Raw genomic sequence first — 13,594 nt, 5'->3', positions numbered from 1 at the left:
TTTGCTGTCACAGTATTTTTTTCCTCCATTACATCGTTTATACTTTATTTACTAGCAAATTACGTTCTTAAATGATTGTATTTATTACTTGCTACATGATCTACTTGACTACATTACAACGTGTTTTTACTGTCCCATTTTATTTGTCGTCTGTTTTGCAGGAACTAATTACCACTGACTTGTGCTTGCTGATAATGATGCGAACAAAGCGTAACCATGGCAACTGAACTGGCAAAAGACAAAGTCTCCTCAGTTTAGGCAGGAGAACAACCAAAAAAGTCTTTGCCACTGTTCTTCAGATCTTAATTCTCAAACGGAGCAAAAATTGTCTGAAGACGTGTCAAAATGACTTCCATGTTCACTCACCAACCAGTGTACCCGGACTGCAGAGGACGACATTACAGTGGGCGTGTTTAGGTGGATCACCACATCCCCCAACTCCCTCTGGATGTGACGAGGGTCTGTTCCCTGCACAGTAGTAGTGCTGTCTGTTGGTACAAAAGAAACAAGAAAATATTTACTAAAAATGTAGGTACAATTTAGATGAAATTCAGACCTTGGCCGAGGCTAGGCAATACCAGTTTTCTACAAATAAATAGTCTAGGACATTGATTCTCAAACTGTGGTACGCGGGCTCCATCTAGTGGTACGCCAAATAATCACTTAGTTAAATATTCAAACACAGTGTTACTGTTCAAACTGTGTGTCGTTTTAGTGGCCAAAACAATTAAATATACTTGTTATACAAGACCTTTGCCTTGATTTTACTGAATATTTAGGCCTACTTTGCTACTGTATTTTAATGTTAGTCATCATGGTGATACTTGAAGAGCCAAGTGTGTTCTAAGGTGGTACCTGGTGAAAAAAGTTTGAGAAGCACTTGTCTAGGATAAAGATGTCCCGATCACCATGGGATCGGAGGACAACATTTGACTTTTTTCTCCGATCATTACCGCAGCCGTGTCCCAGTGTTTACATGGCTAAAATTGTACCTTGTGTAAAAGGTTCCTTCAAAAAAGATGCATGCTCAGTGAGACACATTTACATTTCGGGATTCCTTGCATGAATTCCAGGAGGGTGCATCTCAACAGTCGCTCAAATTTGAGAGCGAGCTGCAACAAATGTGAAGTGAATTGTGAAGTGAATTATTTTTATATAGCGCTTTTTCTCTAGTGACTCAAAGCGCTTTACATTGTGAAACCCAATATCTAAGTTACATTTAAACCAGTGTGGGTGGCACTGGGAGCAGGTGGCAGTGACTAGGAAGGCGGAAGCGGGGATCGAACCTGGAACCCTCAAGTTGCTGGCACGGCCACTCTACCAACCGAGCTATACCGCCCCAATGTGTCGTCTATCCACAGTGCAAAGCCGCTTCTAACATACAAATCCTTGCCACTATAGCGAAAAATAGTTTTTTCAAAATAACATTGATACAAGAGGACTAGAGGAAAAGAAAAGGCTAAACATGATGCACACACAGACTGAGCAGTATAACAGACAAAGCTAACCACTAAAGCTTCAATGTAAAGTCGAGGTGATTGATCCAGATGTCGATACTATTGATATTTAGTAACACTAATACTAATACTAAAGTGATTAGTTCAATATTTTTCTTTTTTTGTTGTCATTTTTACAGAATAATGTTTGTATTGTTTTTGTCATTGTTTACAAACTCAGGGAGTAAGTATTTGGATACAGGAAGGCAAAACCCAAAGGATTTAAATGGAAGCCAAGATAAGTTTTTGCTTTTGTTAAGTCATTGGGAACTAGCCAATTTGGTTGGTTAAAAAAAATGTATGCGGCATTCAATAACACAAATTTAATACATCATCAGATTTATAACAATACGAGCAAATACTATATTAAATGAGACAGGCTTCATAAAAATGTGTTATTGTCTTTACTTTGGTTACTTGCCTTACAGATTTTAATTTCCATTCTCTTTTGTCAAAGTATTGGAACGGGACTCAAAATCGGATTGGATCTCAAACCAAAGAAATTGGATCGGGATCGGAGGCCCCAAAAATGTTGATCAGGATGTTCCTAGTCTGGGATATGCTGCAGTATTCGGAACTGAACCAAAATGTACTCGTGGAAATCAGTGTAGTTGGTTTAATTTTCATAATGCTGCAAACTAAGAAATATACCGCATAAAAATAGTGCACAAAAATGTTCCACTGACCGGGTGTTCGGACTGAATCCGAGATGGTACTGGGGTCACTTAGGCCGTAGTCATTGACCGCCCTGATCATAAAAAGGTAGACAGTTCCAGGCTTCAGGTTCTTCAAGACAAAAGTCTGCATCTTCACATGGTCTGCCAGGGTCACCCATCTGCTTCCTAGCGTATGACTGCAGGAGAGATAAGCTTCATCTCAGTAGGCACAGACGATGTAATATAGATTTACATTTACATGCACGTCTTACCTGAAAGCCTCGATGAGGTATGAAGTGGGTGTCGAACCGCCGTTGGGGCTGGACTTCCATGAAAGAGTGACAGAATTGGGGCTGATGTCCGTAACGACCGGTTTAGTTGGAGCACCAGGAATCATGTTGGGGCCCGAAGGTAGACTGGTCTGGACAATGACCCCAAACTCTGAGACAGACAAATGCAATGAATGTATTCAATATGTAAATAAGGTAGCACGTAGCTTCAGAAACGCTATTGAACTTGAACTTGTTGCGAAGTACAGAGGTGGTGATTTTCAGGGTTTTGTTTTAATATGTTTTAGGGTTTGGAATTGATTCATTGGATTTGCTTTATTTCCTAAAGGAAAAAATGCTTCGCTTTGCATTCCAGTCTTCGTCGTAGAAAACCAAGGTATGGTACAAACTGAGAGAAAACAAGCTTTTGGACAAAGCTTGTATATACTGTAGCTATATCAACTAAAAGGTATATAAATTAGAACCTAAGCAACACATACATACCCTCCACTCGTAAGTATGCTGTCCAGGATGCCTCTCCATTAGGACTAGAAGCAACACAAGCATAGAAACCTGTATCTTCGAGCTGAAAAAGATACACATAGCAAAAGTCAGATATTACTTCCTTAGGATAAGCAATGTTATCACCAAACGATGCATCACTTGATCCTCTACCTTTGTGTAGCGAATCTCCAGTGACCCGGTTTCTGCTATGGACATTCGAGAGTCCGCCGGTGACAACACGGCGCCATCCTTCTTCCAGTGGACCGTAGGAGGTGGCGTGCCAGCTGTGTGGCAACTCAACACCACAGTGCTATCCACAGGAACAGTCTGATTCACTGGGCCCTGTCTAATTACAGGGGGAGGCTGTTCTGAACCAGCTGAAAGAAACAGAAGCAAGGAAGCAAAAAAAAAAAAGAAAAAAAGATTCATATAAATATAATTACAAAATGATCCCCGTCACTGTAGTGTTTACCTCAAACCATGGGCATAGGAACAGGGGACAGGGGAGATGTGTGTCCCTCAATATTGGAGAAAGAAAAATGTTTTCTACCCAAAAAATATACCGTGGAGGTACACGTGCTTTTATTTTGAAAGTGCACGTTGGCAAGGTTGTAACAAATATTGCTTGTTCAACGTCTGGCCCTTTGTTTGTATACATATTTCGAAACCTGGTCTTTTGAGTTAAATCATTTTGATTCTGGCATGGTCACTTGTCCATTATTTAATCGCTATATATATATATCGCGTTACCATAAATGAATGATGATTGATCAAAGTGTATGTTTTGTTTTGCCTGAAAGCAGCACGCTTTGCACAGGCAGTGATCAAGTCACACACCAGTGATAGTTACAGCGATGTGCTCTGCGCCCACTTTTGCTTCAAAATAAACCTCAATGGAACTTTAGATAAAACTGAGGTAATTAGTTAGTATTGCAGCGCCAAACTTTCTTATCATCGGCGCACATCAAATTTAAAATAGCATCTTAAAGTGAAACATGGACGTGAGGATGACGCTGCTAGCACAAATGTTACTTGAATAGGGTTGCCAAACGTCCCTTGAAACATGGAATCATCCCGTATTTAGAAACAAAAGTACACGTTCAAGTGGCCAACAGAGCCGATTCTTTTGTTTTCATGTTTCCCGGTAGGTGCGCCCTATAAAACAAAATGGTAAATTGTGACGTCATACGCCAAGCGCACCAAGCGGGCATCTTCTCAATGTAGCAGATAACTAAAGTAAGTGTATACAAGTTCAAATAGTAGTGTTGCGCTATCAATGGTTGCAATAAGCTCAATATTTATGTGAGCGTGTTTGTTTTGTTACTGAGTGCAGTTGGTCTGAGGTTGATCACATGTCATTCAATGAGGATATTACACATCCAGTTTGCACCTTTCGGTAGGAGAAGAGAGGTATGTGTCTTCAAACTATTAGTGGTGTGTCATTTATTCCACTGTAATGAGCTGTGATTGTGTGTGATGTTTTTATTTAATGACAAATTACACAACATAGCATAAATACAATAACTTCAGTAAGAGGAGATCTCCTTCATAAATAAGGCACAATTGAAATGTTGCCAGTGATCTCTTTTTGTCAAAGTAGTTTTTATAGTGATGAAAGCTGGAGACCTGCACACTGAATTTATTCTGTTTTAAGTTAAGCAGGACATACCCCTGTTAAAGAAATATGTTTATTTGTATTAAGTTAAGCAGGAAATGTTTCTATTTAAGACAACTGATGATAACCAAACCTAACCCCCCCAACCCCCCCCGCCACACCCCGATTGTAAATAATGTAAATAATTCAATGCGATTATCTTGTGTGATGACTGTATTATGATGATAGTATATATGATAGTATATATCTGCATCATGAATCAATTTAAGTGGACCCCGACTTAAACAAGTTGAAAAACTTATTCGGGTGTTACCATTTAGTGGTCAATTGTACGGAATATGTACTTCACTGTGCAACCTACTAATAAAAGTATCAATCAATCAATCAATCAAACAAAACAAAACAAAAAAACACACTTAATTCTTACTGTACTTACTGTCACCAAGTTTTGAGCAAATCAATGACCTGCAGTTCAGTACAACTTTTACAAAACAAATGCATTTGTATCCAAATATTAGGGCATTTTTTAAAGAAAAAAATATTTATGCAAGCAAATAGTAACCTGTGATTAATCATGATTAATCACAGAATTAGAATGTGATTAATCTGATCAAACATGAATCACTTAACAGCCCTATTATGAAGTTGGATAAATGTGCTTCCCATATTGTTTCATACCTCTAATCAAATGGCTACTCCACATTTAGGCATATAATAATTTTATTGTTACATTCGACAGTGATACTGTGTTTGATATACTCTACATAGTACACGATAGCCCATCCATCCATCCATTTTCTACCGCTTGTCCCTTATGGGGTCGCGGGGGTGCTGGAGCCTATCCCAGCTGCACACGGGCAGAAGGCGAGGTACACCCCGGACAAGTCGCCACCTCATCACAGGGCCAACACAGAGACAGACAACATTCACACTCACATTCACACACTAGGGCCAATTTAGTGTTGCCAATCAACCTATCCCCAGGTGCATGTTTTTGGAGCTTAAAAAAAATGTAAGTGATTATTCCAAAAGGTAAAGTAATAAGGAGAACAATTGTCAAAATACAATACCGCCACAAAATGAAAAACCGATATGATGTGAAAGATATTGAAAGAAAAGTTGCAATAGAGAGAACAATAGGCGACTGTGCAGTCAGTAAAGGGAAAAAGAAATCAACTTATCGCCTCCAGCAGAGCAACTAATCATTCATTCGACAGTAGGTACTGATGGAGGCAGCTCCAAGCACAACAACCGGACGAAGATAACAGAGCCCTCTTCACTTTCCATCTTACATTTTAAAGCCCGGCGAAATGGGACAGGGGCTCTGAATAAATAGACAAACCAAAAAAGTAGATGGAAACATGCCTCGAAAACCGCCAGAGGTAATACCGACTGGTTATTTCCATACAAATGCAGTCCTCCAAATGTTGATGGAATTGATGTGGTAAGATGGAGAGAGAGAGAGAGTAGAGTGCTAATAGATCACAGGAAAAAAAAAAAAAAAAAAGACACCCCACATTTTTTTATTCCTATTACCATTACCGGATTTCATAGAGTAGTTCTTTTTAATAAATTATATGAACACTGAAGGATGTATTCTATGAGCAGTAAATAGCTACTGAAGCCTGAAGCAGTTTCTCTTATTAATTGAAAATATGTACAAACGCAGACAGACATGCACACAGAAGCACACGGGTCATTTAATTGAGAGCCTGTAGATATTTCTGCTTGTGTGTAATCACTGGTGCAAGCGCATTTGGCATATTTAAATTGTGTTGAGCTTTGGGTTTGTTCATGTTTTTGCTGGGGGTTTTTTGCGTATGCATGTGCAACTACTGTTTTACAGTGTACAGTTCTGTTATACAAAAGAGTTTCATCTGTTTTTTTGTGTTAGGTATTAATATATGGATTGTCCTATTCTACACAAATACACTCAATCAATATGTACATCAAAGCAAAACATGTATGTAAATTATATTTTTATATGATTACAATTATGTTTATTGTAAGATCAGATCAGGGTGTAATTTGTTGTATTACTAGCTAAAAGGTAAATTGTAAAATGTGTTCTGGATCAAAGGGAACCAAATATAAACATGTGACAAGTATGATTTCACAAGTAATTTAGGTTGTTGCTAGTTATTTCATGATATTGTATTGAAACATCACCACAATTTTGAGTGCCAGTAAACATGTTGTCAATTTTAGAATGCAGGGATAGTTTTCATGTGATCGACCCCTGCCTTCTGCCCCTGATGTTGATTGACCCACCTGCCTCCGTTTTATGATTAGGACACGCAACAGTTAACCATCGACATGCTTTATAATCCGGCGCTATGAGTCGTTGTGTGCACACCTTAGTGTGTTGTAGCTGTTCATTGCTTTTGCACAGATGTGTGTTTGTTTTGCTTTGGCTGATTTTGCTCTTCTTAAGGCAATCAAATAAAAAAAAAAATCCTGCACCCCCCCTCCTGCCTCTGCATATTGGGGTCAAAACTACTGCAACCACAGGTGAAACTCAAAAAATTTAAATATTGTATACCAGCAATTAGATTTACGAGGTGAAACTAATACATGACATAGGCTCATGACATGCAAATCAATATATGTCAGGACTTATTTTGATATAATATTGATCACTATGGCTTACAGCTTATGAAAACCTCAAATTGAAAAATTTCAAAAAATGTTGGGTTTTCGAAAACTGTAGGCTATGATGAACAAAATTATAACCAAACCTTGACATACAGTATTTCACTTTGTAATGAGTTCATATAACATATTAGTTTCACATTTGAAGTTGAATTGCTGACATGAATGGACTTTTACTTGAGTTTCACCTCTGTGCACGCTCGTGACAAAGACAATATTACTTATAATATTTCTTAAGTAAACACATGAATTCTGCAACTAGCAGTGTGTATTCTAGTATGGACTAAACCATATCTGCGTCCATCACTTACTATCTGTCACCTCCAGCAGGGCTTTGGTAATAACACTGCCAGCGATGTTGAGAGCCTGGCAGCTGTAGAGGCCACCATCAGAATGCTGAACATCGGTGATGGTCAAACTGCCCATCTGGGAGACAGACACACGGCTGAAGGGCTGCGGTGCGGAGAACAACAGACTCTGCAGGGAGAGTTAGAATAAACCGGTTATTTACACTCAGACGGTCATTATTGGGAAGATGGAGAGGTTGAAGGTGAGTCTCACCTCGCTGCCCTCCCTTTGCCAGAAGATAGCAGGCTGCGGGTTACCGCTGGCTTCACATTGGAAGGTGACTGTCCTGCCTAATGCTGCCACCTGGTTCTTGGGTCGTAAGGCAAATGCTGGTGGTACTGCGGAAGGGGGGAAAGGTCTTAAATTATGCCAAACAGCCTAAAAAAATTCTAATTCTTCAAAAACCTCACAGTGATCAAATTTTAACATGATTTACCTTTTTCCATACAGAACTAAACTGCACATACTGTAAACTTGGATTACATACTGCTGCTGGTTTATGGTGGATGAGGGATGGATGACTGAACTTACCAGTGTTGACTAGGGGAAAAAAACACAACACAGATGTGATGAGCAATGCAGGCATAACATATCTTATAACATTTAAATACAAATACAGTACTGCGGCTGCCACATAGTTAAATGTAGAGAAAAATTAAAGGTTACTGTATTTTTCGGACTATAAGTCACTTCTTTTTTCCCAGGTTTTCAACCCTGCGTCTTATAAAACGGTGCAGTTATTTTATGGATTTGTCTTCGCTGACGGCCATAATGTGTTGTATTCAAAAAATAGTTTTCGTAGAACATCGACAGAGACACTGAAAAGGTGTGTTATTGTTTGTGCTATGGACGAGTTTGCTCAGTGCAGGTGCTGTGGGTTAAGAATGTACTTCCTGTAGGGTTCCTTGAACCGGAAGTATATGTCTGTAGCGTTTCTGCTCGAAAGGATTTGTCATTTATCACTCCAAGCAAAGTTTGTAAGTTTTACAATATAACTAAAACAATTCATACTTACTGAATCGTCCCATGTGTCTGTAAGAGTGTCGTTATGCATATTTGTAGGTGCTATCGTAATGTAATCAAGCTAGCGTCGTTAGCATTAGTTAATATGCTAACACGTTTACGAGCGTCTGTGTTAATATTATTAACTTACAATTGCATTCTTTTGTGTTGTTTCAGTTTCGTAAATTCACCAAATAAAATAAATAACAAAACATTTACAAAGATTTTTATACCGGTATGTATCTGCAATTGTTTAGTCTGGTGGTCTATAGCCCGGAAAATACAGTATACTTTAGGGGCTTGCAACAAAAGGAGGATGTTCTCACAAGGACTGGGACTGTAAATGTGCAAAAACGTAAGCATTATGGCATCATAATCCGTGCACATGCGCAAAATCCTGCAGTGACTAAATTGGACGCAAACATTTAGCAATGAAAAAGAGATGGCGACCCCGAAAGGGACAAGCGGTAGAAAATGGATGGATGGATTTTGCACTTTTGTATACTGTATTTTTCGGACTATAAGGCTTTATAACGCTTTATAACCCTGTACGCCTAATGTATAGATTAATTCTGGTTGTGCTTACCGTCCTCAAAGCAATTTTATTTGGTACATGGTGTAATGACAAGTGTGACCAGTAGATGGCAGTCACACATAAGAGACACTTGTGGACTGCAAGATAATGCTAGCAAGCAATCCCAAAACGTTGATGTTTCATTGAGAACATACAACATTACACACAGGGCTGAAAAATCAGTCAAAATGTTTTAGTACGACTTTGGTAAGCTATGAAGCCGCACCGCTTGATGGATTGTCGGTGCATTACGACTAGTCATTACTGATTGCAAAGCGCAATTGCTAAGCCGTATTGTAGTTTGAAGGATAGATGTGGAATGACATCTGTAGTTATTGCTCAATATCCATATGTTTTAATGTAAGTGTAGGCACCGTATCTGGTTATGGAAATGTATTTTTTATTACTGAATTATTCAAAGGAATTTTATGTTTGAATTGTTATGAGTACAACCCCTAGCAGGCAGTATTTAATTTGTTTATTTAAAATACTTGGCTGAAAAATGTGATTGTTTTCAATTTGTTTTACTTTCCCTCTAAGAGTGTGTGGGCTGATTGCCGCAGAGGGCCAGGTGTGGATAAATGCAGCTTGTTTGGCACAATTAAGGGAGTCTCACAGTTTTTCTGACCGTGTATTACATGTCTTAAGTGTATTATGTGAATCCCGCGTATTTGGTGTACTAAGTGTACTACAACTGTATTGTGTTGCGTGTTGTTGTGTTTGCTTGACATGGAATGTGGATTATTGTGAGCAGGATTGCTAGCCACTACTGAAGAAAACAAGGAATTTGGTGTATTTTGTCTTTTAGTTAAAAAAAAAAGTACAGTACTGCAACTGGCGAACTCAGAACTTTATTGGAATTTGTGTCAGTCACGGACTCCTTGAAGAGTTTTTACTGGGAATCCCTACAGTTAAGTATACAATTATTTTCAGAGTTAACAGCACTATGACTTTAAAAAACATGTTTTTGTCATGTCTTTTTTTTCTTTAACTGTGTGCAGCTGAAAGTGGGATACATTTGGTGACAAATATGTTAAATGTCGGCTTCAGTTTATGGAAATATTGACTGTGTACTGTATATAACCCTCTACTTGGCAGATAACTTCCTATTATGTGTACTATGGCTGTAAAAAGAGGAATTCAATGAATAAGAAAGCTGAATGTAGGCGTGTGCTTAATTTGTGACCTTACAAGACATACTGTAATTAGTTCACCTAGCTTTTCAATATCAGCCATGCATTAAAAACTAGATGTAAATATTTGAAAACAAGCTGCAGCAAGTGATTGATGGCATTGTTCAAGTACATAATATGTGCACAAAGATGTACTGACCATGAACAGTGAGTGTTGCAGTTGCTTCAGACTTCCCAACCATGTTCTCCACCACACATGTATAGGAACCCTCATCTGACGAGGTCACTTGGCGAACAATCAAAGTGTGGTCCTCCAGGATTTCATATCTAAAAATGGGGGGTGGAGCATCACGTGGTGGATTGAACCAGTGTGTTGCCATGTTTTCTCTGTTCAAAGAAAGAGCATGTGTATTACCTGCCCTTAGGCAGGTCAGAATCTTCTTTCCTCCAGCGGACAGTGGGAACAGGATCACCTTGAACCGCACAGTGGAACTCCACACTCCCGTCTGCCAACACCACTACACTGCTGGGTCGCTTTAGGAAGGTTGGGCGCTCTGGTGGGCATCAAGTAGAACAATTCAATAATGCATTAAATACTCAATGGGCAGATGCATTGGGAAATGCGGCCATTACACAAAGAGCCTGATATACTAATATCTAAATAACGCGCTAAATAGCGTGAGCAAACAATACAATTGTGTGTACTATTGTGAGCGTGTGACTGAATGAACAATTGATTGCAAGTGCAAAACTGGCTAAGACTGCCCGATTTAAATGAGAATTTAGCTTGTACTACCGGTACTATGTGCCCATGGACACATTCATTTTCCTCCTCATTTATGATATTATGCTCTCTTACCTGTGTGCAATATTGTTGAACTATAACAGCACACACCTATAATATGTAATATGTATTTTCTGCGATATCGAATCCCGATCTAGACAACATAAACTACTTTTATCACTCTCATGTGCTCTGCAGGGAGGCGGTGGACCATTACAACACCACAGCGCATTAATGCCTCTGGAATGAGTCAAATGCATTAAGATACACATTGCAATATATTTTTTCATACATAATATGTGTTCTAATAATATATTTCCTAAGTGAACAAATGAAAGCTATTAAAAAACAAACAAAAAAAATGCATCATTAAAATGTGTTTTTATTAGCCCCTTATGACATTTAGCATCTATGAAATTATGAAATGATATTGCTGATTTTTGACAGTCTATAAATGTTAACAAGCATAGGCAGATGGTGCTGCAGTGCTGTCTCCTCCTTTCTCACAGCTATTTCTGCGCAACTTCCAGTTTGCAAGTACATTTCAGACGTACTAAATATAGACGCAAAACAGCAGCTGCAGTAAAGTTTTAGTCTTTATGAATCATAATGCATGTGCTCAGTAATTAACTTTGCATTTCCTCCTCCCTGCATTGTGGGTGTTCTGATAATCAGCATAGACTGCATATTCATGAAGACAGACACGCTTAATGGGTTGTGCTCCTTAATTTTTCTCACTTAAGAGACACAATCTTCTGCGCACCACCTTAGTAGCAGTAGCAGTTTTGCGTGCAATATTAAGTTTAAGTATGTGTTTTAATACATACAGGTATTTAGTAGTACTGTCCACTAGGGGGGGAAAGAAAAGAAAGAATGTGCAAATTAAGCAAATAATTGTTCAAAATGTCTCGATAAGATGCAATAATTAATATTCATGCAAACTAAGGAATCCTCATATCTCTCTGATTAATAAATTACCGTAAATTGCAGACTATAAGCCGCGATTTTTTTTCCATGCTTTGAACTCTGCGGCTTATACAATGTTGCAGCTAACTTAAGGGATTTTCCGGGTTCAAAAGTTTCACATGCCGCCAATAAATGTATGCTTGTCATGGAGGAACAATGAGACACACACAATCGTTCAGTCAGCCATTTAGCACATTGTGTACTCACCCTCATCATGGCGAAGACAACAAAATGCATACGATATAGCTTTTAAGTGGAAGGCGATTGACATGTGCATCAAAAAAGGAAATTGAACAGCTGTACTACTGCGTGTTTAAGAAGACGGCACAAGCTCACAGACAAATTTGCCTCGACAAAAGCGAAAGTGCAAATGTGGCAGAGAGAATTTTGGACGAAGCGATTTCAAATTTTTTCGAGTCTGACATAGAAGAATACAACTTCAGCTGTTTCAGCGTGCAGGAGGAGGATGAAGATAGTGCTCAGTGACTTTTCCATTAGGCTACATGGACTGTCTTTTGTTACATTTTTAAATGAACACTAATGCCTGTGTAAATATTTAGTTTCAATGCCCACACCTGTGGCTTACAGACGCTTACAGGCCTAAATATGTACACAATAAAATTAGTACAAAAATGTGCTCTATAGTGCAGAAATTACAGTATTTGTCCGAATATATAAAGATTCATAATACAATACATATATAATCCTTCTTATATTCAAACTGCAAAGTAAAATGTATTGATGCCAAAATAATTAAATTACTACACAAAATCCTCAGTTATTTTCTTAAAACACTCTGGCAATTATCACCCATCTATTTCCAAGGTCATTAGGGATGCATAGCCTACAGGAATACTTTGACCTTTGTGTGCATTCAGCGGGATTATTCACCCAGCCTTGAAAAGCCTGGTGAAGCACTAGACTGTAGGCTCCACACCCTGACCAAGGTCATCTCACTGCGATACTGATAAGAGCTCAATTCTGATGGGAATTGTTGAAAAAAGAAGTGGAGGTGTTGAGGAATGAAAGCTGGCGTTTTGGCTGTGGAAGGTGCCAAGAATAGTGGGGCGCTCTGATACGGCGGTGCTTATTGTGGACACACTACACATTTTTTTTCAGATGGTAACACAATTAAGGTAATTAATAGGTTCTTACGACACGCCACGTAACGGACTGTTTAGTAGGAATGTAATGGTACATATATCAGTATCAGACTTCTCAGGGAAGGAATCTTCAGTTGGGCACACATTAAACTGAGAAACAGGAAGTGTGCCTTGCATTTGCATCAGTACTCAGTTGTCTGCATCTACACGGCAGCAACAGTGCTAAAAAGTCAAAGTCTTCTGCATGTTTAGTGATACTTTCGGTAAAACATGTGAACATACAAATACAACAATATGAGACAAAAGCAGAGTTTGGCGCTACAAACTGGAACTATTAATGCAGCACTTAAGCCAACTGTAACTGTTGCACTTTGTCTGCATCGTTGCACTGTTGCTGTAAATTAAAAACTATATTCTTAATTGAATTTTGTTGTATTTGTTGGAGAATTAGCTGCCAACAGTTGGTATTATTAGTGTAAAATGTAAAGTTTT

General features: G+C 38.7%; 1 protein-coding gene across 2 annotated transcripts in view; it reads right to left on the bottom strand.

Annotated features, from left to right (window-relative positions):
• The window catches only part of LOC133607452 (roundabout homolog 1-like), a 281,312-nt gene that overhangs the window by 28,606 nt on the left and 239,112 nt on the right, over positions 1–13,594 (bottom strand). For both annotated transcript variants that reach the window (XM_061962074.1, XM_072913819.1), the window contains 9 exons: positions 10,665–10,803; positions 10,449–10,576; positions 7,754–7,878; positions 7,504–7,669; positions 3,097–3,302; positions 2,926–3,007; positions 2,425–2,593; positions 2,183–2,349; positions 367–488 (listed from right to left, as the gene is read on the bottom strand). In XM_061962074.1, coding sequence (XP_061818058.1) covers positions 367–488; positions 2,183–2,349; positions 2,425–2,593; positions 2,926–3,007; positions 3,097–3,302; positions 7,504–7,669; positions 7,754–7,878; positions 10,449–10,576; positions 10,665–10,803 — 1,304 coding nt within the window. The remainder of the gene's footprint in view (positions 1–366; positions 489–2,182; positions 2,350–2,424; positions 2,594–2,925; positions 3,008–3,096; positions 3,303–7,503; positions 7,670–7,753; positions 7,879–10,448; positions 10,577–10,664; positions 10,804–13,594) is intronic.

The sequence above is a fragment of the Nerophis lumbriciformis genome, linkage group LG09, assembly GCF_033978685.3.
Source record: "Nerophis lumbriciformis linkage group LG09, RoL_Nlum_v2.1, whole genome shotgun sequence".
Lineage (NCBI taxonomy): Eukaryota > Metazoa > Chordata > Actinopteri > Syngnathiformes > Syngnathidae > Nerophis > Nerophis lumbriciformis.
Note: the sequence above shows the minus strand (reverse complement) of the source record. Positions and strands in the feature narration are given on the sequence as shown.